Raw genomic sequence first — 27,503 nt, forward strand, 5'->3', positions numbered from 1 at the left:
TTTATTTTTGAAGGTTTTATTAAGTTTTATTGATTGAAAAAAAAAAATTTTTTTTTCTACAATCTATTAATTTGATCAAATTGTAGTCATATTTCTTAAACCCCCTTGACGCCACTTGTGAGGTATCCCTGGGGTGCTCCGTCATCCAGTTCTCTCAGAAGGAAGCATCCGTGGCGCTGAAATCGGAAACAGAGTTGACATTAGAACGCTGGTGGTTACACACACGTAGCTCTGGACAAAGCTTAAACACTGGCAGAACATCCCGTTGTTTGCGCGCCCGGCTCCCTGCGACCAGACTGGGGTCTCAGAGCTGAAGGCGACCATTTAATGACCTGTCTGAGAAGTCTCTTTACTTGTGTAATTATGGCACCGCAGGAGGACTAGTCTGAAAGTGTAACACAACCCTGTTCTGCTCTTTTGCCAGATGAATAGTAACCTGCGGCTCGCTGTGAGAGTCCCCCGTGTTTGTTTGCACAACGCTATTCACATACCACATTCCTAAGGCTAGAAACACAAAGATTACCAGGAATATGCGCACATCATCACATTTACCAGTATGGGTCGCAGGGAAAACGTTCCTGAGCACATACCATGCGTGAATGCATTATAACGGGGAGGAAGGATTCCTCTTCTCTCATATTGGGCAGAGGGAAGCCCATAAGCTTCTATAGAGTATTGCCAGCAAAAGCTGGTGATTCCCTCCGCCGCGGTGCCCCGGGGGAGAGGCATTAGCACATATGAAAATGTGGTAAAAGCCCCGATAACAGGGTTTTTACCGCATCTCCGCTTTAGAGCATCCTGCCCATTGTATGTGGAAGTTTTGAAGTCTGACAAAACCCCAACAGCTGAGAAAGTTCCCAGGAAGTGAGGAGAGCAGGAGAAAATGTTACAGTGGTAATTGTGTACTAGCACGGCGCCCATCGCATCGCAGACCATAAGGCATACGATGGTATGCGATGTTACCCGATGGCAGACGATGTTATACAATTTTCAATTGTATACCATCGCATTGTATGGCATTGTATCGCATATACAATGGTATGCGATGTAAAATTGTATAAGCACTCTAATGGGTTTTCAATGTTAAAGTGCCCCTATAAGATAATTAACCGTGATGGGGGCTTAGTATGTTAAAAGCACCCCCAACGGCACCCCGACTATCAACGCCAACCCGAAGCATGGCGAGCGCTGCGAGCCCGCGCGGCGGTACGCGTCCTCCGACCTTTTCATACCCCCACTATCCACGTCGGCGTGGAGTTGATTTTATATATATAGTGTGGCGAATGCAGCGAGCCACCGAACCCGAAGCGTGGCGAGTGGACGTGGAATACATGTAAAGTAATACGCGTCCCCTCGCGGGGCTCGCTGCGCTCACCACACTATATATAACATCAACTCCACGCCGACGTGCATAGTGGGGGTATGAAAAGGTCGGAGGACGCGTACCGCCGCCCATCGCGGGCTCGCTACGCTCGCCACGCTTTGGGTTGGTGTTCATAGTGGGGGTGGCATAGGGGTGCATTTAACATTGTAAGCCCCCATTAAGGTGCTTATACAGTTAAAAATCGTATAGGGGGCTTATACAATTTATAATCGCATCGCATCGGTGTGCATCGGGTGTATGGCATGCGATGTGATTAAATGTCGTACGACTTAATATTGTGGGCGCCGTGATAATACACAAGTACCGATACGGTTTTAGATGTGGACCAGTGGAGAAGATGCCGATAGCAACCAATCAGCTGTTACCGATCTCTGCACAGATCGTAGATCACTTAGCTCTGGCTAGATGTTGGCCACAGCTTCCTACTCTCCTCAGACCCCTGAATTTGGGGCATGCTCTTGGCTCCCGAGAGAGTGGATCACCCTTCCATATCCCGCTGATTCTTTGGTGAAATGGCCGATTGACCTCAAGATGCGACTCTCCATGATTTACATCATCATTGTCCTGCAACATGATGTCACACATCACAACATTGTGCTTGATTCTGACCCGCTTGTTAGGCAGCGTATATTTGGTAAACGATGTCACCCCCCCACTCCCCACCCCCACCCAGACGAACGAGAACCCCTCGCATGCGGCCGAAGATGACAGAAATAATTTCATGGTCACTGACCACTGAATGATATCAATGTGCCCCCCCCCACCATCGGAACCACCAGTCTCCTGCCCCTGCCGCTCTGACCTCTCCCTCAGCAGGATCTCGCAGACAATGTCTAGGTAGACGATCAACAGATCAACACCAAAATGTCGACATGCACTAAGTCGACAGTGACAAATGTCCTGACCGCACACTACTCCTCCGCTACCGGAGACAGTACACAGCCAGCGGCCAGACACAGAGGGACCTGATTCCTGACCGCACACTACTCCTCCGCTACCGGAGACAGTACACAGCCAGCGACCAGACACAGAGGGGCCCGATTCCTGACCGCACACTACTCCTCTGCTACCAGAGACAGTACACAGCCAGCGGCCAGACACAGAGGGGCCCGATTCCTGACCGCACACTACTCCTCCGCTACCGGAGACAGTACACAGCCAGCGGCCAGACACAGAGGGACCCGATTCCTGACCGCACACTACTCCACTACCGGAGACAGTACACAGCCAGCGGCCAGACACAGAGGGACCCGATTCCTGACCGCACACTACTCCTCCGCTACCGGAGACAGTACACAGCCAGCGGCCAGACACAGAGGGGCCCGATACCTGACCGCACACTACTCCTCCGCTACCGGAGACAGTACACAGCCAGCAGCCAGACACAGAGGGACCCGATACCTGACTGCACACTACTCCTCCTCTACCGGAGACCGTACACAGCCAGCGGCCAGACACAGAGGGACCCGATTCCTGACCGCACACTACTCCACTACCGGAGACAGCACACAGCCAGCAGCCAGACACAGAGGGACCCGATTCCTGACCGCACACTACTCCTCCGCTACCGGAGACAGTACACAGCCAGACCCAGAGGGACCTGATTCCTGACCGCACACTACTCCTCCGCTACCGGAGACAGTACACAGCCAGCGGCCAGACACAGAGGGACCCGATTCCTGACCGCACACTACTCCTCCTCTACCGGAGACAGTACACAGCCAGCGGCCAGACACAGAGGGACCCGATTCCTGACCGCACACTACTCCACTACCGGAGACAGTACACAGCCAGCGGCCAGACACAGAGGGACCCGATTCCTGACCGCACACTACTCCTCCGCTACCGGAGACAGTACACAGCCAGCGGCCAGACACAGAGGGACCCGATACCTGACTGCACACTACTCCTCCTCTACCGGAGACCGTACACAGCCAGCGGCCAGACACAGAGGGACCCGATTCCTGACCGCACACTACTCCACTACCGGAGACAGCACACAGCCAGCAGCCAGACACAGAGGGACCCGATTCCTGACCGCACACTACTCCTCCGCTACCGGAGACAGTACACAGCCAGACCCAGAGGGACCCGATTCCTGACCGCACACTACTCCTCCGCTACCGGAGACAGTACACAGCCAGCGGCCAGACACAGAGGGGCCCGATTCCTGACCACACACTGCTCCTCCGCTACCGGAGACAGTACACAGCCAGCGGCCAGACACAGAGGGACCCGATTCCTGACCGCACACTACTCCTCCGCTACCGGAGACAGTACACAGCCAGACCCAGAGGGACCCGATTCCTGACCGCACACTACTCCTCCGCTACCGGAGACAGTACACAGCCAGCGGCCAGACACAGAGGGGCCCGATTCCTGACCGCACACTACTCCACTACCGGAGACAGTACACAGCCAGCGGCCAGACACAGAGGACCCGATTCCTGACCACACACTGCTCCTCCGCTACAGGAGACAGTACACAGCCAGCGGCCAGACACAGAGGGACCTGATTCCTGACCGCACACTATTCCTCCGCTACCAGAGACAGTACACAGCCAGCGGCCAGACACAGAGGGGCCTGATTCCTGACCGCACACTACTCCTCCGCTACCGGAGACAGTACACAGCCAGCGGCCAGACACAGAGGGGCCCGATTCCTGACCACACATTACTCCTCCGCTACCGGAGACAGTACACAGCCAGCGGCCAGACACAGAGGGACCCGATTCCTGACCGCACACTACTCCTCCGCTACCGGAGACAGTACACAGCCAGCGGCCAGACACAGAGGGACCCGATTCCTGACCGCACACTACTCCTCCGCTACCGGAGACAGCACACAGCCAGCAGCCAGACACAGAGGGACCCGATTCCTGACCGCACACTACTCCACTACCGGAGACAGGACACAGCCAGCGGCCAGACACAGAGGGACCCGATTCCTGACCACACACTACTCCTCCGCTACCGGAGACAGTACACAGCCAGCGGCCAGACACAGAGGGACCCGATTCCTGATCGCACACTACTCCTCCGCTACCGGAGACAGCACACAGCCAGCGGCCAGACACAGAGGGACCCGATTCCTGACCGCACACTACTCCTCCGCTACCAGAGACAGTACACAGCCAGCGGCCAGACACAGAGGGGCCCGATTCCTGACCGCACACTACTCCTCCGCTACCGGAGACAGTACACAGCCAGCGACCAGACACAGAGGGACCGATTCCTGACCGCACACTACTCCTCCGCAACCGGAGACAGTACACAGCCAGCGACCAGACACAGAGGGACCGATTCCTGACCACACACTACTACTCCACTACCGGAGACAGTACACAGCCAGCGGCCAGACACAGAGAAACCCGATTCCTGACCGCACACTACTCCACTACCGGAGACAGTACACAGCCAGCAGCCAGACACAGAGGGACCCGATTCCTGACCGCACACTACTCCTCCACTACCGGAGACAGTACACAGCCAGCAGCCAGACACAGAGGGGCCTGATTCCTGACCGCACACTACTCCTCCACTACCGGAGACAGTACACAGCCAGCGGCCAGACACAGAGGGGCCCGATTCCTGACCACACACTACTCCTCTGCTACCGGAGACAGTACACAGCCAGCGGCCAGACACAGAGGGGCCCGATTCCTGACCACACACACTACTCCTCCGCTACCGGAGACAGTACACAGCCAGTGGCCAGACACAGAGGGACCCGATTCCTGACCGCACACTACTCCACTACCGGAGACAGGACACAGCCAGCGGCCAGACACAGAGGGACCGATTCCTGACCACACACTACTACTCCACTACCGGAGACAGTACACAGCCAGCGGCCAGACACAGAGAAACCCGATTCCTGACCGCACACTACTCCACTACCGGAGACAGTACACAGCCAGCAGCCAGACACAGAGGGGCCTGATTCCTGACCGCACACTACTCCTCCACTACCGGAGACAGTACACAGCCAGCAGCCAGACACAGAGGGGCCTGATTCCTGACCGCACACTACTCCTCCGCTACCGGAGACAGTACACAGCCAGCGGCCAGACACAGAGGGGCCCGATTCCTGACCACACACTACTCCTCTGCTACCGGAGACAGTACACAGCCAGCGGCCAGACACAGAGGGGCCTGATTCCTGACCACACACACTACTCCTCCGCTACCGGAGACAGTACACAGCCAGTGGCCAGACACAGAGGGACCCGATTCCTGACCGCACACTACTCCACTACCGGAGACAGGACACAGCCAGCGGCCAGACACAGAGGGACCCGATTCCTGACCACACACTACTCCACTACCGGAGACAGTACACAGCCAGCGGCCAGACACAGAGAAACCCGATTCCTGACCGCACACTACTCCACTACCGGAGACAGTACACAGCCAGCGGCCAGACACAGAGGGACCCGATTCCTGATCGCACACTACTCCTCCGCTACCGGAGACAGCACACAGCCAGCGGCCAGATACAGAGGGACCCGGTTCCTGACCGCACACTACTCCTCCGCTACCGGAGACAGCACACAGCCAGCGGCCAGACACAGAGGGACCCGATTCCTGACCGCACACTACTCCTCCGCTACCGGAGACAGTACACAGCCAGCGGCCAGACACATAGGGGCCCGATTCCTGACCGCACACTACTCCTCCACTACCGGAGACAGTACACAGCCAGCGGCCAGACACAGAGGGACCCGATTCCTGACCGCACACTACTACTTCGCTACCAGAGACAGTACACAGCCAGCGGCCAGACACAGAGGGACCCGATTCCTGACCGCACACTACTCCTCCGCTACCGGAGACAGTACACAGCCAGCGGCCAGACGCAGAGGGACCCGATTCCTGACCACACACTACTCCTCTGCTACCGGAGACAGTACACAGCCAGCAGCCAGACACAGAGGGACCCGATTCCTGACCGCACACTACTCCTCCGCTACCGGAGACAGCACACAGCCAGCGGCCAGACACAGAGGGACCCGATTCCTGACCGCACACTACTCCTCCGCTACCGGAGACAGTACACAGCCAGCGGCCAGACACAGAGGGACCCGATTCCTGATCGCACACTACTCCTCCGCTACCGGAGACAGCACACAGCCAGCGGCCAGATACAGAGGGACCCGATTCCTGACCGCACACTACTCCTCCGCTACCGGAGACAGTACACAGCCAGCAGCCAGACACAGGGGGACCCGATTCCTGACCGCACACTACTCCTCCGCTACCGGAGACAGTACACGGCCAGCGGCCAGACACAGTGGGACCCGATTCCTGACCGCACACTACTCCTCCGCTACCGGAGACAGTACACAGCCAGCGGCCCGACACAGAGGGGCCCGATTTCAGACCACACACTACTCCTCCACTACCAGAGACAGTACACAGTCAGCGGCCAGACACAGAGGGACCCGATTCCTGACCGCACACTACTCCTCCACTACCGGAGACAGTACACAGCCAGCGGGCAGACACAGAGGGACCCGATTCCTGACCGCACACTACTCCTCCGCTACCGGAGACAGTACACAGTCAGCGGCCAGACACAGAGGGACCCGATTCCTGACCGCACACTACTCCTCCGCTACCGGAGACACTGCACATCCAGCGGCCAGACACAGAGGGGCCCGATTCCTGACCGCACACGACTCCTCCGCTACCGGAGACAGTACACAGCCAGCGGCCAGACACAGAGGGACCCGATTCCTGACCGCACACTACTCCTCGCTACCGGAGACAGTACACAGCCAGCGGCCAGACACAGAGGGACCCGATTCCTGACCGCACGCTACTCCTCCGCTACCGGAGACAGCACACAGCCAGCGGCCAGACACAGAGGGGCCCGATTCCTGACCGCACACTACTCCTCCGCTACCGGAGACAGTACACAGCCAGCGGCCAGACACAGAGGGACCCGATTCCTGACCGCACGCTACTCCTCCGCTACCGGAGAAAGTACACAGCCAGCGGCCAGACACAGAGGGACCCGATTCCTGACCGCACGCTACTCCTCCGCTACCGGAGACAGCACACAGCCAGCGGCCAGACACAGAGGGGCCCGATTCCTGACCGCACACTACTCCTCAGCTACCGGAGACAGTACACAGCCAGCGGCCAGACAGAGGGACCCGATTCCTGACTGCACACTACTCCTCCGCTACCAGAGACAGTACACAGCCAGCGGCCAGACACAGAGGGGCCCGATTCCTGACCGCACACTACTCCTCCGCTACCGGAGACAGTGCACAGGCAGCGGCCAGACACAGAGGGGCCCGATTCCTGACCGCACGCTACTCCTCCGCTACCGGAGACAGTACACAGCCAGCGGCAAGACACAGAGGGACCCGATTCCTGACCGCACACTACACCTCCGCTACCGGAGACAGTACAAAGCCAGTGGCCAGACACAGAGGGACCCGATTCCTGACCGCACACTACTCCTCCGCTACCGGAGACAGTACACAGCCAGCGGCCAGACACAGAGGGGCCCGATTCCTGACCACACACTACTCCTCTGCTACCGGAGACAGTACACAGCCAGCGGCCAGACACAGAGGGGCCCGATTCCTGACCGCACACTTCTCCGCTACCGGAGACAGCACACAGCTAGCGGCCCAACACAGAAGGGCCCGATTCCTGACCGCACACTACTCCTCCGCTACCGGAGACAGTACACAGCCAGCAGCCAGACACAGAGGGACCTGATTCCTGACTGCACACTACTCCTCCGCTACCGGAAACAGCACACAGCCAGCGGCCAGACACAGAGGGACCCGATTCCTGACCGCACACTACTCCTCCGCTACCGGAGACAGTGCACAGCCAGCGGCCAGACACAGAGGGGCCCGATTCCTGACCACACACTGCTCCTCCGCTACCGGAGACAGTACACAGCCAGCGGCCAGACACAGAGGGACCCGATTCCTGACCGCACACTACTCCTCCGCTACCGGAGACAGTACACGGCCAGCAGCCAGACACAGAGGGGCCCGATTCCTGACCGCACACTACTCCTCCGCTACCAGAGACAGTACACAGCCAGCGGCCAGACACAGAAGGACAAAATACCCCCCCCTTGTAAAAACGTAAACAGTGTTAAAGTTAGAATGTTATCATATCATAAATGTTTACACCAGAAACCGTTCCAGAAAGCTGGATTTCGGTCTAATACAACATGAGGGATTTTGTAGTACCATAAATCTTTTATGGCGCCTGAATCACAGGGGTAGTAAGTGATTCGGATCAGTCACTTAAGTTTCCACGCAGTAAAACAGTCGGAGTGCTAATGTTTTAGGGGAACTCGTTCCGTACCTGCCGTACCATTTTATGCAGAGACTCTTACAGCTAAAATCAACAAGAGGCTAATGTCTTCTGTAGTAAATCCGACATTTACGCCCAACTCCCACCGTGTACAAAGGGGCTTTAAATATCGGTCATGGAGACTTTACACAATTTACCTACAATAAAATTTCCCATTAACAAAGAAAGGAAAACACTTTATGATTTATTACCCCGGGTCACTGGGGGAACTAAGGGCTTAGGACTGCTTAGTACATTAGTGAACCATCTTTTTCTTACCTTCCCCCGTATTGGTTCATTGGGTGTTACTCGAGAATTGTATTGGTGTGTGAAGGAAATCTGTTCCTGAAATAGTCTCGGAAGCCGATCCCGGCCCTTGGGAGATGCAAGTGGAACTAACAAAAGTAAATGTATTAACAGAACATAAAATAAATGCTTATAGCTATATATATATATTATATATTTAGATAGATAGATTTTAGGGGCGAAATGTAATAGGGTGCGATTTTTTAGACTAAAAAAAAATCGCACCAAATCGCACCTTTAAAAATCGCGTTTTTTGCCGCGAATTCGCATATGTAATGAGATGCGAATTAGCGGCAAAAAAATGCGATTTGCCGCGATTTGCCGCGATTTTTAGTCATGAAAATGTGCGCATTTTCAGTCATGAAAATGTGCGCATTTTTATAAATGCGCTTTTGTGCAAAAAAAAAAGTAAAAAAAAAAACGGCGTGGGGTCCCCCCTCCTAAGCATAACCAGCCCCGGGCTCATTGAGCCGGACCTGGTTCCAAAAATACGGGGGAACAAAAAGCATAGGGGTCCCCCGTATTTCTGAAACCAGCCCCGGACTCTTGGACCGGTCCTGGTTCCAAAAATACGGGGGACAAAAAATCTGGGGGTCCCCCGTATTTTGAAACCAGCACCGGGCTCCAACAGCCCGCGGTGTCATGCCACAGCCGGGGGACACTTTTTATACAAGGTCCCCCGGCCAAAACATGAGCACCGTGGCTGGTCAGCCTTGGACGGGGTACCTGGAGGAGTGGGGACCCCCCCAATAAAGGGGTCCCCCCCCCCCAGGCTTCACCCGTCCAGGGCTGAAGCCCGGGGCTGTCACCGGCGTCCGTGGCCAGTGGACGCCGGCCTGATAGGGTTAAATTCATCATACATATCATTACATTGCTTTTTACCGGCGAACTACAAGTGCCAGCAGACCTCCCCCGCATGCTGGGACTTGGAGAACCACAAGTCCCAGCATGCGGGGCATTAATGGGCCCGCTGGGACTTGTAGTCCACCTGTAAAAAGAATGTTTATAAAAAACACACACACAGAGAAGTACAAGTTTATTACACACACACACCTCAATTTTACACAGCGTTACTTACCATTCCTGGATCCAGCGCTGGTCTGGCTGCTTTACAGCCGGCTCCCCCCGAACTGACAGGCAGCGGGGAGAAGCGGCTGTCTCCGTCGCTTCTAACAGCCTCTGTAGCGCTGTCCGAGTGCTACAGAGGCTGAGAGCGTGATTGGCTGAGCTACAGTATGCGTCTCCATGGAGACGCATAGCTCAGCCAATCAGGACTGAGCTATGCGTCTCCATGGAGACGCATACTGTAGCTCAGCCAATCACGCTCTCAGCCTCTGTAGCACTCGGACAGCGCTACAGAGGCTGTTAGAAGCGACGGAGACAGCCGCTTCTCCCCGCTGCCTGTCAGTTCGGGGGGAGCCGGCTGTGAAGCAGCCAGACCAGCGCTGGATCCAGGAATGGTAAGTAACGCTGGTGTAAAATTGAGGTGTGTGTGTGTAATAAATTTGTACTTCTCTGTGTGTGTGTTTTTTATAAACATTCTTTTTACAGGTGGACTACAAGTCCCAGCGGGCCCATTAATGCCCCGCATGCTGGGACTTGTGGTTCTCCAAGTCCCAGCATGCGGGGGAGGTCTGCTGGCACTTGTAGTTCGCCGGTAAAAAGCAATGTAATGATATGTATGATGAATTTAACCCTATCAGGCCGGCGTCCACTGGCCACGGACGCCGGTGACAGCCCCGGGCTTCAGCCCTGGACGGGTGAAGCCTGGAGGGGGGGACCCCTTTATTGGGGGGGTCCCCACTCCTCCAGGTACCCCGTCCAAGGCTGACCAGCCACGGTGCTCATGTTTTGGCCGGGGGACCTTGTATAAAAAGTGTCCCCCGGCTGTGGCATGACACCGCGGGCTGTTGGAGCCCGGTGCTGGTTTCAAAATACGGGGGACCCCCAGATTTTTTGTCCCCCGTATTTTTGGAACCAGGACCGGTCCAAGAGTCCGGGGCTGGTTTCAGAAATACGGGGGACCCCTATGCTTTTTGTCCCCCCGTATTTTTGGAACCAGGTCCGGCTCAATGAGCCCGGGGCTGGTTATGCTTAGGAGGGGGGACCCCACGCCATTTTTTTTTTATAAAAACACTTTTACACATTTTTATTAACAGAACCATGCACAGATCTCAATGATCTGTGCATGGTTCTGTCAAAATCGCCTGTCAGAACCTGGTCTATTTTTTTTGCGATTTTTGGTAACATTGACCAAAAATCGCACCCTATTACATTTGCGAGTTGTATACTTTATAATGGGAAAACATCTGGATGCGAATTGAAATGTGACTAAAAATCGCACTTAGAAAAGTGCGATTTCGCGGTAAAAAGTGCGCTTTTTTACCGCGATTTTCAACCTATTAAATGTGCGATTTTCGGAAAATGTGCGATTTCGGCCGTTTTTGACCAAAAATCGCACATGTCTAACAAATCACACCCTATTACATTTCGCCCTAGGTGTCTAGAAGGGCACCTATGTTATGAAGATGCTAAAAATATCAAACTTTTCGACATTCACAATAAGTCATAGCAATACTGTTTTATGCAGCACCCCCCCCCCCCCCGGGCGCCGTCCTCCCGCCACCCTACCTCCCTCCTGTTCAGTTGCGGCAACCCGGCGGCAATCGATACTGCATCGGTATTGACGGCCGCCGGATGAAACACTGTATACACCCCTTAAAAGGAACAATTCTACTGTTAATATTAAAACAATGCAGAAATACCATTTGTCAACACTTTAATCAATCAATTTGCAGGTACAATTAGGAATGTTGCCATTTAATAAACAATGTAGCATTTGATGTCGGTATAATGGCCGTACACACTGTAGACTTTTATGCACTCCAGGCCTAATTCAGACCCGATCACTAATTAGAGAATTTGCAGACTGAGTGATTATTGAACGATTGCACTTGCGTACTGTACGCATCGCGCATGGCGAGTTACCAACTGAAAATGTGTATGGATTGTAAACGCTAAGAAGCCGCAGACTGATTGACAGAAATCCGGTGTTGGGGGGTGGAAACCTGATGTTATCTGGGATTGGTGCAGGCATATCCAGGTGTTTTTGGGGATGGTCCGTGACGTCAGTGATGGTCTCTTCCACCATGTTTCGTGGATGAGTTGCTATTCTTCCTAAACACTTTCATTTTCTAATGATCACCTACAGTTAAACGACCTCGGGTGAAAGGATCTAGCGATACCGCAACCCAGAAGCCACGTCCTTGCCGACACTGTGGAGCCGGGCTGGTTGTGCGTGTGCTACGCTAGCCAAGCCATGGCTAAGTGAGGATTATTGCCGAGGGAACGGACACGTGGAGGAAGATCCACTACTATGTACAGGTTAGAGGTGTACCGCGGAGGGGAATGGACGCCAGCCCCCCGCATCACCACCCTGCGGTCTCCTACTGTGACTTTTAAACTCCATAGATGCGCCGCATCCTTACCCACAGTACCACGCAAAGTACCTTTCACAGTACCACGCAAAGGTGGCATACTATCACAGTACCACGCATGAAGTCACTAAACTCTTCAGAATAACTGATTTTGTAACACAAATGTTTGCAATTGGAGCCATTTGTGCTTTCTTTTATTTAAAAACACCTGAATTAAATAATAAACAGGTGTGGCCAAATAGTGTGTATATAAATACATATATATCTCAATACTAACAGGTGAAATGTCATACCCTACCATCAACTACACCGTGGTGGGAGAATAAAACAGTGTGCCAAGCACAGTGAGGCACTGTGCCCTAAGCATGGCGAGCCCAGCAGCCCAGACGGTGTCCATGTCCACTACAGTATGTCGACATTCGGGACAAAAAAAATGCAAAACACTCATGTCGACCTTTTGACCGTTGACCTTCCCATTGTCGACTTAATGCTTGTGTCAACATTCCAACTCTGTCGACCTTAGCTATGCCGACCCATTTCATGAGTCGCAAAAGTAATGTCAACATTCAGAGGTCGGCACAATTCACGACCTAATATGGGTCGACACAAAGACCCATACGCCGACAAAAGAGGCTCGACATACATCTATGATATTTAAATGCAGCAGAAAACCAAAGTGAAATTTCTGAATATAGCAAGGAACGAAAACGCTATTTTAGCCAATAAAGAGACACCCACGTATCAGATGTCAAATGAGCTTAAGTTTGGAAAACAGATTTCTGTCCCTTCTGCTTAGTCCCTGCTTTTTAACCCACCGGATCCTGCCGGGAACACCATGGTGTTACTAAGTTATAACCGACACGTCCTTCAAGGCACAGAAGATGTTAACGAGGAGAGTGGGGAATATTAATAGGCAGCTGTTCCAATCACAAGATGGAAAACACACCAGGAAAGTAATGACTATATAGGAGCTGGGCTCCGTTATTAAGCGGCGTTTAATAATCACTATTGTATTCAAGTACACACCCTTTGGGCCTAATTAATGTTTGTACACTAAGCAGACTGCAGAGCCACAGACCATCCCTTAGACACAGATTTATCAAGCCTAAACATGTGATAAAGTGGAGAGTGATAACCAGCCAGCAAATCAGCTCCTACCTGTCATTTTTCAAACCCAGCCTGTGACATGACAGGTAGGAGCTGATTGGCTGGCTGTTTATACATCTGCCTCAATGTTTCTTGTTTTTGTGGAATGTGTACACAACTGTGAATGAGCCTGCGAGGGCACTGGGTGGCATCTCTCTTCATTCCTGGCTGGCAGCTTTACCTGCTAATGTCAGCAGTTGCCAAGCCATGAAGATTGCACTTGCTAAACAGGAATTAGGCCCATTAACCAGCATAATTTAATATCTTACCTATTCCTTCCAGAGGTAGTGTGAACGGATTGTTACCGTGTCGCGTCTGGCGACCACAATAAGGCGGCTTGTAGAAATCAGCTCTCTGGGTTGTCGCCTGGTCATAATGAGGTTTGTGAAGACTTTCATCTGGCTGCTCGGTCGGCCACCATTCCGTCTATAAAGAGCAATAATAAATACTTGAAGGAGGAATCACCTGGGCTCACCGCCATAAGTTTTGCTACTGTGAGTTTATATATATATATAGATATATATATATATATATTTCTATATATAGAAAGAGATAGATTCTCAGAATGCGCCCTTCTCACAGTACTGGTTACAGGACAGTTTTTTTGTCCAATATACAACAAAATTATATCAGATTCAGTGATTGGAATCCAGGAGTTCACATCCGGTTTTAGCACCACTTTATAAAATATCAATTGGTGCCAATTCCTCTACATTGTCCCTGAGGTTACCAAATCTCCCTCAGAATTTATTGGCAATTATAGGAGGATCAGTGGACACCATTTCCACATAGGATATTTTTCATAATAATATTCAGCGATCCTATTGTTGAAATTATCATCACCATATGAGAAATGTCTGCTGTATATGAGCCTTACTAAAGGAACCTATTTCAGTGTGAAATTCCTATGTATTGTTCTGCTGTCAAATGCCCCTGATGAAGTCAAGTTGTTGACGAAACGCGTTGGGGTTATACCACCACTGAGAAGACGTCTTTTAATAAAGAATTTTTATTGTCAAAATTTTATAGTCATAAATTGTTATTATAATTTTGTTGTATATTGGACAAAAAAACTGTCATGTTACCAGTACTGTGAGAAGGGCGCGTTCTGAGAATCTATCTCGTTCTATCTCTATCCCGGGTCCTGTCTAAATCTGTCCTGTTAAATCGTATTGCATATTATGCATTGTATCACATTGCATGCCATATAGCCGCATACGATGCATGCGATGCGATTTTAAATTGTATAAGCACCCTAATGGGTGTTTTCAATGTCAATTAGCCCCCCTATACGATTTTTAATTGTATAAGCACCCTAATGGTTGCTAAAATGTTAAACGCTACCCCCACTATCAATGCCAACCCGAAGCATGGCGAGCGCAGCGAGCACGCGAGGGGCAGCGGTACGCGTCCTCCGACCTTTTCATACCCCCAGTATCCACGTCGCCGTGGAGTTGATTTCATATAGTGTGGCGAGCGCAGCGAGCCACCGAGCCTGAAGCGTGGCGAGCGCAGCGCGCCCTGCGAGGGGACATGTATTACTTTACATGTATTCCGCATCCGCTCGCCACGCTTCGGGCTCGGTGGCTCGCTGCGCTTGCCACACTATCTAAAATCAACTCCACGCCGACGTGGATGGCGTGGGTGTGAAAAGGTCGGAGGACGCGTACCGCCCCTCACGGGCTCACCACGCTTCGGGTTGGCGTTGATAGTGGGGGTGGCGTGGGGGTGCTTTTAACATTGTAAGCACCCATTACGGTGCTTATACAATTAATAATCTTATAGGGGGGCCATTTAACATTGAAAGCACCCATTAGAGTGCTTATATAATTTAAAATCATATCACATCGAATTGTATGCCATTGTAGGCCATATACAATGGTATACGATTTTAAATTGTATAAGATCGGGTGCCATCACGTCGCATCGCACACCATTGTAAGGCTTATGGTATACGATGCGATGGGCGCCGTGCTAGGAAACAAGTACCAACAACTGTGTTTAATCTTTTTAAATCATAATGACAACAGAAACTACCCAAATGACCCTGATCATAAGTTTACATACCCCAGTTCTTAATGCCGTGTATTGCCCCCTTTAACATCAATGACAGCTTGAAGTGTTTTGTGCTAGTTGTGGATGAGGCTCTTTATTTTCTCAGGTTGTAGAGCCGCCCATTCTTCTTGGCAAAAAGCCTCCAGTTCCTGTAAATTCTTGGGCCGTCTTACATGAACTGCAGGTCTGAGATCTCCCCAGAGTGGCTCCATGATATTGAGGTCAGGGGACTGAGATGGCCACTCCGGAACCTTCACCTTATTCTGCTGTAGTAGTAGTAGTAGTAGTACGTTTATTTATAAGGCGCCGCAAAGTGTCCGCAGCGCCGTACATAGCAAACAAAAAAATTACGAGGTAACGTACAGGGTGTGTTGAAAAATACAGTATAAATAGGGGTATAGCTGGTAGAACTAAAATCAGCATCAGTTCAGAAGTAGGTGTCAAAATTGTCGAGGAGACTGAAGATGAAGTAGAGGAAGGGAAGAACAGGACAGGAGCACAGGTGAGGTAAAGAGGTAGGGTGAGTACGTGAGGAAGGAGGGCCCTGCTCATAAGAGTTAACATACTAAAAATAGGTGGGTGGACGAACGAAAAACAATAGGATAAGTAGGAACGGAGGGGAATGGAGGCTGGATAGGAGGATCAAAAGAGGTTTGCTGTAGCCAATGACAGGTCGACTTGGCCTTGGGTTTTGCTCACAAGACCTATCTTAACCCGAGTGAACGGAGCCACGCCCTCTGAAGAAATCTTAGCGATGAAACGCGTTAGTTCACCTCACCTGCCTTACCCGGTGGCTATCCTGATACCGGCATCTCCAGACACCGCAGTAAGCAGTTTTGCCTTGGTGATATTTATCATTCATTGTGGTAACGAGCCTACAGAGCTCTTTTTTCTATGAGGTGGCCTGCTATATATATTCTCAGCAATAAAGGAGCCATTTAATTGTTATTATACCTTAATAAAGAAATAAAAGAAATCTGCACTAATTATGGCTTGATACACGCTCCATCCACCCCCCGCTGATGTACAATGGATTCTGTTTGCCAATTATCTGACATTGCCAGGGGTTTCAATACACAGAGGGCCACTGAATTTGCCCATGGCTGCGTGTTCTGCCCGCCTTTATCTTGATACTCGATGGTATATTGCTCAGACACACTGACTGACAGTCTCAGCTCCACTAAAACTGCAGTTGGGGCCATCAATCAGACAGTGAAGTGGCACAGACATGTTCGCCTTTGATCTTGGAAGCTGGAATACGGCCTACATAAGCCGGTCCTGTCAGAAATGCTGAAGACAATTAGACTCTGTTCCCTTGTTTTCCTCTGTGTTTGCTGGACGGACGTCATCGTCACTATACATGATTATTGTGTTAGCAGCACTGTATGCGGTTCTCAATTAAAAGTGATGATTTTACAATCTATCGCTATAGATACAGCACAAGGCAAAAGCCATGCTTCACTTCACATGACTGGAATAAGTACAGTGTTAAATTAGACTTAAAAGAAAAGGTTATTAAACCCATAACACAGAGACATAAAAGATCTGAACATCTGGTTTAAATCCCAACGTATAATCACTTTCTAGTAGTAAATTGTAAACAGATCCGCTCTAGAACACCAATGGTATAATTCCCACCAACATCCCGTGTGTGTATATCTCTTATATATTTAGCCAGATCTGTCACTCATCCCCTGTGTATATAACTTTCCTGCCCAGCGTGATACACAAACCCTCCCTCCCTAGGGAAAAGACCAGTGTTCTATGTGTATAACGTTACCGCCCAGCGGGCTACACAAACACGCCCCCCCCTAAGGAAAAGACCAGTGTTCTACAAACCACCACCCCCTTGACATCACATCCCCCCGCCCAGCCAGGGCTACCAGTACACACCCACCATCCACCATTACTCCACAGCCACCAGGTGAGCGGCAGGTCTGCCACCCCCCCATTGCCACTCTGCCAGCACACACACCCCCACCCCCGCCCCCCCTCCCGCGATCCACGCCCCCCCCCGCGCGATTCGCGGCACCTTCGCGACCCCCTGTGCACCCCCTCCGGCGATTCGTGGCACCCCCGCGATTCGCTGCCCCCCCCAGCACACCCCCTCCCGCAATCCCCCCCCCACGCGCGTTTCACGGCACCCCCCCTCCCGCGATTCGCGGCACCCCTCGCGACCCCCCTCCCCCCTTGACATCACCTCCCCCTACCCAGCCAGGGCTACCAGTACACGCCCACCATCCCCGCCTCCTCCCGCGATTCGCGGACCTCCGCGCCCCCATCTCCCACGATTCACAGACCCCCCTCCCGCCATTTACGCCAACCCCCGCGCCCCCCTCCTGTGATTCGATTCGCGGCCCCCCGCGTCCCCCCCTCCAGCGATTCCCGCCCCCCTCCCACGATTTGCTGACCACCGCTCCCTCCCGCAATTCGCGGACCCCCCGCGCCCCCCTCCAGCGATTTACAGCACCCCCTGCACCCCCCCTCCCGCGATTCGCGGCCCCCGCAACCCCCCCCCTACAGCAATTCACCCCCCCCCAGCCACCCTCCCATGATTTGCGGACCCCCACCGCCTCCCATAAATCGCGGACACCTGCGCCCCCCCCTCCCGCGATTCTATACACACACCACACCCCTCCTCCACCATTACTCCAAAGCCACCAGGTGAGCAGCAGGTCAGCCCCCCACTCTGCCGGCACCCGAGGACCCCTGCGACCCCCCTCCCATGATTTGCGGCACCCCCCGCTACCCCCCCTGTGATTTGCGCGCCCCCCGCGATTCACAGGACCGGACGCCCCCCCCCCTGCGCTATTTGCGGATCCCCGCCCGCGATTCGCGGACCCCCGCGACCCCCCCTCCCGCCACTTACGCCAACCCCCGCACCCCCCTCCTGCGATTCGCGCCCCCCCGCGACCCCCCCTCCCGTGATACCCGCCCCCCCAGCCCCCCTCCCATGATTTGCGGACCCCCACCCCCTCCCGCAATTCGCGGGCCCCCGCGCCCCCCTCCCGTGATTCACTGCACCCCCCCCCCGCGATTCACTGCACCCCCCTCCCGCGATTCCGGCCCCCCGCAACCCCCCCTCCCGCGATGCACACCCCCCCCAGCCACCCTCCCGCGATTTGCGGCCCCCTGCCGCCTCCCATGAATCGCAGACACCCGCTCCCCCCTCCCACGATTCTAGACACACACCACACCCCCCCGCGCCACCCCTCCCTTGATTCACGGCACCCCCCCGCGCCCCTCCCACGATTCACGGCACCCCCCGCGCCCCTCCCACGATTCACAGACCCCCGCAACCCCCCCTTCCGCTATTCACGGACCCCCGCAACCCCCCCTTACGCGATTCACTGACCCCCACAACCCCCCCTTCCGCAATTTGCGGACCCCCCTTCCCGCGATTCACGCCCCCCTCCCGCGATTTGCGGACCCCCGCGCCCCCTCCTCCCGCAATTTGCAGACCCCCTTCCGGCAATTCCACCCCCCAGCGGACCCCCGCGACCCCGCTCCCGCATTTCACGTACACCCGTGAGAATGGGGGATCCTGTAACGCCACAAGCAGGTGCCGCCCCTAGGTGGGAAATCCGGCCCTGGCTACCGCGCTGCAGGTTCCCCCACTGCCAGAAGTGTCCCCACGGTCCTCTGCACCAGCTTTTATCAATGTCTTGCCCACATACCACTATTATACAGCCTCCTGCTCTCATGCACGCTCACTCCCTCCCAGTGGGAGGAGACGCTCACCCACTGCCGGGAGCTGCATACTGTCCCCCACCCTCCTCCAGTTCTAGGGATGCCCATCGACCATCAATGATTTCAAATCATCGATGGTTTATGGCCGATGTTGAATACTTTTGCCATCGATGTGGGAGGACCAGATGGTTTCCCTACATCGATGGCAAAGGAGAACCGATCAAGTTTAAAAAAAATTATGGTGCCGGGACACAAAGCATAGCTCCGCCCCCCCCACACCCCAAAGTCCCGCCACCGAGTTTTGATTGTCCCACGGCCTATTCAGTCAGATATAATGGATGACCATCGATAGCTACAGCAATCGATGGTTATCCAAGTAATATTTTACTGCTATCGATGGCAGGATGCAAAATCGCCATCAATGCCAACCATCGATGGCGTCTGCACCAATGCCCATCCCTACTCTGCAACAGGCAAAAACCTTTACTACCCCTCATGCCCACACACCTCTATCACTGCCCTGTGTCCTGTTCTCCTGGCCCGTAACTTCCGCCAGTGGGGACCCACTCACCCTGTGTTGCCCACATTCCCCTATCATGCTTTACCACCCAGCCTCCTGCTCTCATGCGCCCTATCTCCCACCCAGTAGGAGGAGACACTGACTCAGGGTCACCGTCCTGTACCCCTGTGCTGCCACGCTGGACCCTCACCCACTGGCAGAAGCTGCACAGTGTCCCCCACCCTCCTATTTAGTCCCCCGTATGCCCACACACCCCTATCACTACCCAGCTTCCTGCTCTCCTGAACCGTAACTTCCACCACTGGGGAGTCGCTGACGCTGTGTTGCACACATATCCCTATCATGCCTCATAGCCCAGCATCCTGCTCTCATGCACCCTAGCTCTCACCCAGTAGGAGGAGACACTGACTCAGGGCCACCCTCCTGTACTCCTGTGCTGCCACGCTGGACCCTCACCCACTGGCAGAAGCTGCACAGTGTCCCCCACCCTCCTCTTTAGTCCCCCTTATGCCCACACACCCCTATCACTAACCAGCCTCTTGTTTTCCTGTGTCGTGACCTCCGCCAGTGGAGAGCCGCTGACCCAAAAACACCCTACTATACTATTGCACACACACCTCAACAACACGCACGCACCCCCCCCCCCACACCCACAAATGTTACTGTACCATCCACACTATCAATGTACATCTTACTCTGTAACCGCTTTTTAATTAAACAAAACAATACACACCCCTTCCACATCATATGCTCTCTATTTAACATGAATCACCTAATATATATATATATATATATATATATATATATATATATATATACACACACCAGTAAATCCGGCACTTCTACTTTATGGACGGCAGAAAAGGTTACTTACTCCAGTGCCTTCCCATGGGTATCACCCAAATGTAGAGAGTCCAAATAAGCTTGTACAAAGCCAGGGCGTCACTCGGAGAATAGTATATATATATAAATCACAGGGGGTCTGCACTCTATATTAACTAACAATAATAAATATTGGAGATTTAGGGGCCGAATATGATTCAATGGCGTAGTGATCCCAATTCGGCCCCTGCAACAGTGAACAGCTGCGTCAAGAGTTACACGTGGGCCGTTTGCAGCGGGGAGGGAGGGCTGGGGGCAGACGGAGGTGGGGAAGGGCAGGCAAGCCTCCCGGCGGAGGGGTTTGTGGGAGCAAAGAATGGGATTTGCGTCTTTGTAGCCCCACCCCCTGCTCTGCAATGCCTGAAATACCGGCATCCAGGAAGTAGGGAACCCTCGTTTATATTAGAAGGAATAGTTTTGTGACCATGTAAAACTGGAGGGTAGATGTTCCCAAATACCTTCCTTAAGGCACCCCAACAGTCCAGGTTTTATGTATATTCATGTCCATAATTGGCCACAGGTGACAATTTCATTTAACCACCTGTGCCGAGCCATGAAAAACCTTTAAACCTGCACTGTTGAGGGGCAAGGCTATTGTCTGAGTGCTTTCATACGGGTCATACAACTCTGATGTCTAATAATTGATTAGGGTTTATAAATCCATAGGGCGGTATTCAATGAGATTACCTGCGAGGTGCAGCAAATCCTTTTTAGGATTCGCTGCACATTCGCCACGTTCCGGAGCCGGCGGGCTCCGGTATTCAACGTGTCAGGGGCTCACTGCCCCTGACTGGCGAATATGAGCTCCTGCGGCGATTGCTGCAGGGAGCCTGAGGACGGTGGCAGGCAAAGAGATGGAAGTCTCTCTGCCTGCCCCAGAACTTTGTGGGGGGTAGGTGGGCTCCCCGGGTGCCAGGCAGCACAGGCTGCCCCCCGGGGGTGCCAGCAGGGGACCGTATATTTACTATACCCGATCGTAACGCTCGGGTGCAGTGAATATATGAATATGTAATGAGCGGCTCGGCTCCGGCGCCCCCTGCTGGCTGCTGTGTAAAAAAAAAAATATATATATATATATATTTTTTTAAATTTTTTACATTTTTTTAAATTAAATATATATTCATGTGCTTACAGCACATGAATAAAAATAGCATGCCCCTCCTCAGAATAAAATTCCTGATTTTTTGACACCAAATGTAAAAAACAAAACACTTTATTTTAAAAGTTCACATTCCACTTCACCATAAAAAGATAGCGATTGCTACTCGGTGAATCATGGTGAAAAAAACCTTGAAATGTATTCGCCATGTGGTCATTGAATAGGGTGATTCACCGTTTTAGCCAGAAATTCGCCAAACAGCACAAATTCGCCGAATCAGGCTCATTGAATACCGCCCATTGTGTGAGGTTGCACTGAACAGCTCGGGGGGGGGGGGGTTAAAAAGAAACCAAAGTAAATCAGGCATAACTTAGATTATACATTCCTTACCTGGGTCCTTCATGGGACCAACCCTACGAGCCAGCTGGGATAGATTTCCGGGTCACTGGACCCTGGTTAACCCTTTTCCACTGAGCCGCAACCCGGGTTAGCACGACAATAACCCAGCAGTGGAAAAGGGGTATTAGAGTAGAAGGAGCTTGGGTCATTGGGTCGAACCAATTTAGGTCGACACAAGCATTAGGTCGATAATGGAAAGGTCGACAGTCAAACAGTCGATATGAGATTTACACGGTTTTGTACAGAATGTCGACAAAGTTGACATGGACGCCGTCTAAGTGTACCGTGTCCCCTCGCACGGCTCACCGTGCTTCAGACACATTCTTCCACCACGCCGTAGTGGAGGTATGGCATGACCTGTCGGCACATGTCGGCTCAAAAAACAAAAGATAAAAAACTCATGTTGAACTTTTGACTGTTGACCTTTCCATTGTCGAGCTTCCGACCCTGTTGACCTTAGCCATGCCGACCTATTTCAGTTGTCGACACAAAGCCCATCGACCTTCGTGGTTGACCCAATGCATTTAATAAGGTCGACCTAGTAACTGTATCCCAGTAGACGTTGGGACACGCCGGACCTAACTGGCCGATATAAGACAGGAGGCACCGACTGTACTTACTGCAATACACTGAACACATGTGAGAAATCTTTTGTACAGTGTTTGATACAACAAAGAGAAAACCAGACAGAACCTTGTGCTACGATTATATAAACCAATGAATCATTGGGGACGTACAAGCTACAAGCCACAGTGTGATTATCCGACAGTCATTGTGCTGCCCAGGTTCTGTCATATCCAAGGACAACACGTTTCTCCCCACGTATCTAACAATGGAGATACAAACACAGGGGGCCCAGCACTCACTACAACAAACTAACTCACCTTAACATTCAAATAATCAATTAAATAAATAATGGGGTTTTAGTTCATGAATTGATCAATGCATTTAAGCTTGCAGCCCATCGCCAATGCATAAATGCATTGATCAATTCATGAACTAAAACCCCATTATTTATTTAATTGATTATTTGAATGTTAAGGTGAGTTCGTTTGTTGTAGTGAGTGCTGGGCCCCCTGTGTTTGTATTTACTAGTGTGTGGTCACAGGCCACCGCACCCCACCCTGGGATGTGGGTGCTGTTTGCACCCCATTCCTAGGAATGGCGAGTGTGTTGGTACTTCTGTATCTATATATTTGGGTTGATTTTTAATTAACCTCTGTTACTGTGATCATAGCTTTCTCATGCACCCTTTATAAGCTCATTTACCTGAAACCTGTGACAGCTGCCCCTTTAATACTAATTCAGGTGCTGTTTTTGGGATGGTCTCACCTTTTAAAAGCCATAAGGACATGGCAGTTGAGCTTTAACCTAGGAAAATAACACATGTTCATTTTAGCTATGATGTGCAAACAGTTGCCAGGTTCCCATGAAAATCAGTTGTTAGTGTAGGACTTGCAGTGAAATGGGGTCCCTTGGCGATGGGCTGCAAGCTTAAATGCATTGATCAATTCATGAACTAAAACCCCATTTTTTTATTTAATTGATTATTTGAATGTTAAGGTGAGTTAAGGTGCGTACACACGGGGGCGATTTTGTCCAAAATCGCGGGAAATATGGTCGCTGAGCGACCATATTGCCCGCAATGGGAGTGTGCACCGGCGATATATCGCCGGGTGCGCGCTCCCGTTTTTGCCCCTGTGGTGATCGCTGGTCGCAGGAACATGCTCCTGCGACCAGCTGATTACCACTGCCGGGCTCCCCCCGGCAGTTTCTTTTTCATCAGCGACCATCTCTGGTCGCTGATGAACAGGAGAAACTGAGCAATATATCTCCCCCGCATATATCTCCCCCGCAATATATCTAACAGCATTAGTTTGTTGTAGTGAGTGCTGGGCCCCCTGTGTTTGTATTTACTAGAGTGTGTGGTCACAGGCCAATGCACCCCATCCTGGGAAGTGGGTGCTGTTTGCACCCCATTCTTAGGAATGGCGAGTGTGTTGGTACTTCTGTATCTATAACAATGATAGATGTGTAATACCATAGATAGATAGATAGATAAGAGATAGATAAATATGAGATAGATAGATAGATTTATTTATTTATTTATAGTTTCTTATATAGCGCAGCAGATTCCGTTGCGCTTTACAATAGTAGATAGATAGATAGTTAAGAGATAGATAAATATGAGATAGATAGATAGATATTATTATTATAATTTTATTTATAAGGCGCCACAAGTGTTTTGCAGCGCCGTACAAAGGAACTAAACAGGGAGACAAAACTTGGCATAACATTGAATAAATAACAAAAATACAGTACAAATAAAGAGCACCACAGTTCAATACACATTACAGCTTAAATGTAAGTAGTGAGGACGAAATCAACATACAACTAGAGGCTTGAGGCCAATGATGGAGATGAGTATGCAGACAAAGATGGTCACTGAGTGTTGGAGTAAAGGAGAGCTGTGAGTGAAATGTGAAGAGAAGTGGGCTTTGACAACAGGAGGGAAGAGGGCCCTACTCGGAGGAGCTTACAATCTAGTAGATAGATAGATAGATTTATTTATTTACAGTCTCTTATATAGAAGATTCCGTTGCGCTTTACAATAGTAGATAGATATATAGGCGAATCTAGAAATATGATAACGGGTGGTCCCAGATCCAAATACTGAAGAAGGGTGGACCAAAAAGGGGGCGTGGCCTCACGGAAAGGAGGTGTGTCATCACACAAAGGGGCGTGGTATTACACATTAGACCACACACAGTAATGCCCATTACACATTTTAGCAAACGCTATAATACCCATTACACATAAAGCCACACACAGTAATGCCTATTACATACTGTATAACAAACCGTAATGCCCATAACTATTTGACACATAAGTGCCCCTTACCTACAAGCTCATTGCTAGGGGCTTCATGCTTGTTGCCAAGAGGGAGTTAAATGCTCAAAAGAAATGACAGCAGGGCAGAGAGAGCTGAGCGCTGCCCGGCTGTATAGTCTAAGCAGGTCCGTCGAAATGTTCAATCCTACTGGACCGCAAACCAATAGGAGTTCGTGGTCCGGCAGCCAATCAGGAGAGGCATTGGTGGTATTGGCGGCCGCTCCTGATTGGCTGCCGGACCAAAGCTCCTATTGCCTCGCGGTCCAGCGGGAGAATTGAAAATAGATGGACCTGCTCTGCTTAGACTGTACAGCCGGGCAGCACACGCCGCCCAGCTCTTTGAACCCGGCTGTCATTTCTTTCAAATGTGTGCGGCTGGCGGTATAGAGGGTGGTCTAGTGCACCCCCGGACCACCCCTTCGATTCGCCTATAGATAGATAGATAGAATAAATATTAAAGTAGAGCCTCAATGAATGCCATGAAGTAACCCATTCCTTACCTGCTTGGACTTAGTGCTTGCTGTACTCACGAAGGCAATGGGCTCATTCAGAAATCTGGCATTGCTTTCAATGAACTTAATGTGGATTGGCTGAGGCATATTGTTGCGGCTCGGTGTTCTGCGGGGTTGCGCAGGTTTATCGCAGTCCATGGATGGAGCAGGGTGAATTTGGTTATTTCCATACCAGCTGGCTTTAGACAGACTGTACGGATCTGACCTGTGCACAGGAAAAGAAAGGTGAGATATATTTAGTATCTCCAATAACAAACATCTAGGCCCCGAGGAACCAGCTCAGGACATCACTATGTGATCAAAACAACATATTTACTTTGCATGAATTATCATTTCATATATTTCTTATAAATGAAATTGCAGGCCATGGCTGATCTGTGTGGGGTTTGTATGTTCTCCCATGGGTGTTCCGGTTTCCTCCCAAAGTCCAAAAGAAACATAACGTTCGGCTAATTGGCTAATAATAATAACAACAAATTAACCCTAGTGTATATGTGTATCCATGTGATAGGGAATATAGATTGTAAGCTCTGCTGGGGCAGGGACTGAAGTGAATGACCAATTATCCCATTTCCTATGTTTCCTAAATAGTTCAAAAAGGAGTATCATTAGAATATCAAGGTAATCTACCTGTAGATGGCTATAGCGCTATGCGGTCGTTAAGGGCAACAGTTTCTTGGTCTACGATAATACGGTCAACCGCTATTGGTCGACAGGTGAAAAGGTCAACACAAGCAAAGGGTCAACATCAAACTTGAGTACTTCACATTTTTTTTTTATACTTTACCACCCGAGTGGACGTTGAGGGGGAACATGGGGGGGGGGGGGCATCGTGCCCAAAGCATGGCGTGCCGTGAGAGGGGCCGCTGTACACTTATACAGTGTCCATGTCTACCTACGTCAACATACACCTAATGCACGTTGACCTTTTTTTATGTGTCGACCTGCTGCGTGTCAACCTAAATCTTATCGACCTAGCGATCCATACGCAGCCATAGTAACTACCTGTGTCTGCCATTATAATGCAATAAGGTGCTGCCCTGGGCTAGAATTCTCTCACGCACTGTAGACTCAAAAGTTATAGATATTGCACCCCATAGAAAGTAGTGCACCCCATATATATTGCACCCCATAGATAGTTCACCCTATATTGCACCCCATAGATAGTAGTGCACCCCATATATAGTGCTGTGCACCCCATATATAGTACACCACACACTGTATTGCACATTGCTCTTATTTATCCCATAAGTCTGTGACCAGATACCCGGCTGCTGGAGGGGACGCCGCCGGGCTCCGGGCTGTGCATGGGGCTCCGGGCAGCAGCACTTACGAGAAGAGAGGCGGCCTCTTCCTCCTCTGTATCCGCAGCACGTCTATGGTGGGGAACATTGCGCTGCACCCCGGGGACAGGGACCCCCCAGACGTAGCAGCTGCAGCGGGGTCCGGGGACTGTCACACCCGGGCAGGTGACTCACGGAGGCGGCCAGGCTGTGTCTCAGCAACTCACCGATACAATGCAGCAGCCCGGCGTGGCCGTTACTAGGCAACTGGTCGTGGCCCCGGCCTGTGAGAGAGAGGGGGTGAGCTGTGGGGCACTGAGGTTTGTGAGGCTCCATATTGGCTGTACAGCACTGTCTGTATACACTGCACTGTGTCTATAGCACTGTCTGTATACACTGCACTGTGTCTATAGCACTGTCTGTATACCCTGCACTCACTGTGATTGTATATAGCACTGACTGTATACCCTGCACTGTGTCTATAGCACTGTCTGTATACCCTGCACTCACTGTGATTGTATATAGCACTGACTGTATACCCTGCACTCACTGTGATTGTATATAGC

At 51.5% G+C, this 27,503-nt stretch overlaps 1 protein-coding gene across 2 annotated transcripts; it reads right to left on the reverse strand.

The window, feature by feature from the left end:
• Window positions 1-27,158, reverse strand: CIMIP6 (ciliary microtubule inner protein 6). 2 transcript variants are annotated; one of them, XM_083175225.1, is made up of 5 exons: window positions 26,988-27,158; window positions 25,643-25,859; window positions 13,875-14,031; window positions 8,996-9,111; window positions 1-176 (listed from the first exon to the last, which is right to left on the reverse strand). In XM_083175225.1, exons 1-5 carry the CDS (start codon window positions 27,044-27,046, stop codon window positions 96-98), a joined length of 630 nt encoding a protein of 209 aa, XP_083031351.1. In that variant the 5' UTR covers window positions 27,047-27,158; the 3' UTR covers window positions 1-95. The 2 variants fall into 2 exon arrangements, with proteins under 2 accessions (XP_083031351.1, XP_083031352.1); XM_083175226.1 differs by lacking the exon at window positions 8,996-9,111.
• Between the last annotated feature and the right edge of the window lie 345 nt (window positions 27,159-27,503).

Source organism: Crinia signifera, chromosome 3 (genome assembly GCF_055691185.1).
Source record: "Crinia signifera chromosome 3, ASM5569118v1, whole genome shotgun sequence".
Lineage (NCBI taxonomy): Eukaryota > Metazoa > Chordata > Amphibia > Anura > Myobatrachidae > Crinia > Crinia signifera.

Coding starts and splice junctions, on each gene's coding strand:
- CIMIP6 (XM_083175225.1), bottom strand. CDS start 27,046: ATGTTCCCCACCATAGACGTGCTGCGGATACAGAGGAGGAAGAGGCCG. Junction 25,860..26,987: donor AAGAGGCCGCCTCTCTTCTC/GTAAGTGCTGCT, acceptor TCCTGTGCACAG/GTCAGATCCGTACAGTCTGT. Junction 14,032..25,642: donor CAAGCACTAAGTCCAAGCAG/GTAAGGAATGGG, acceptor TGCTCTTTATAG/ACGGAATGGTGGCCGACCGA.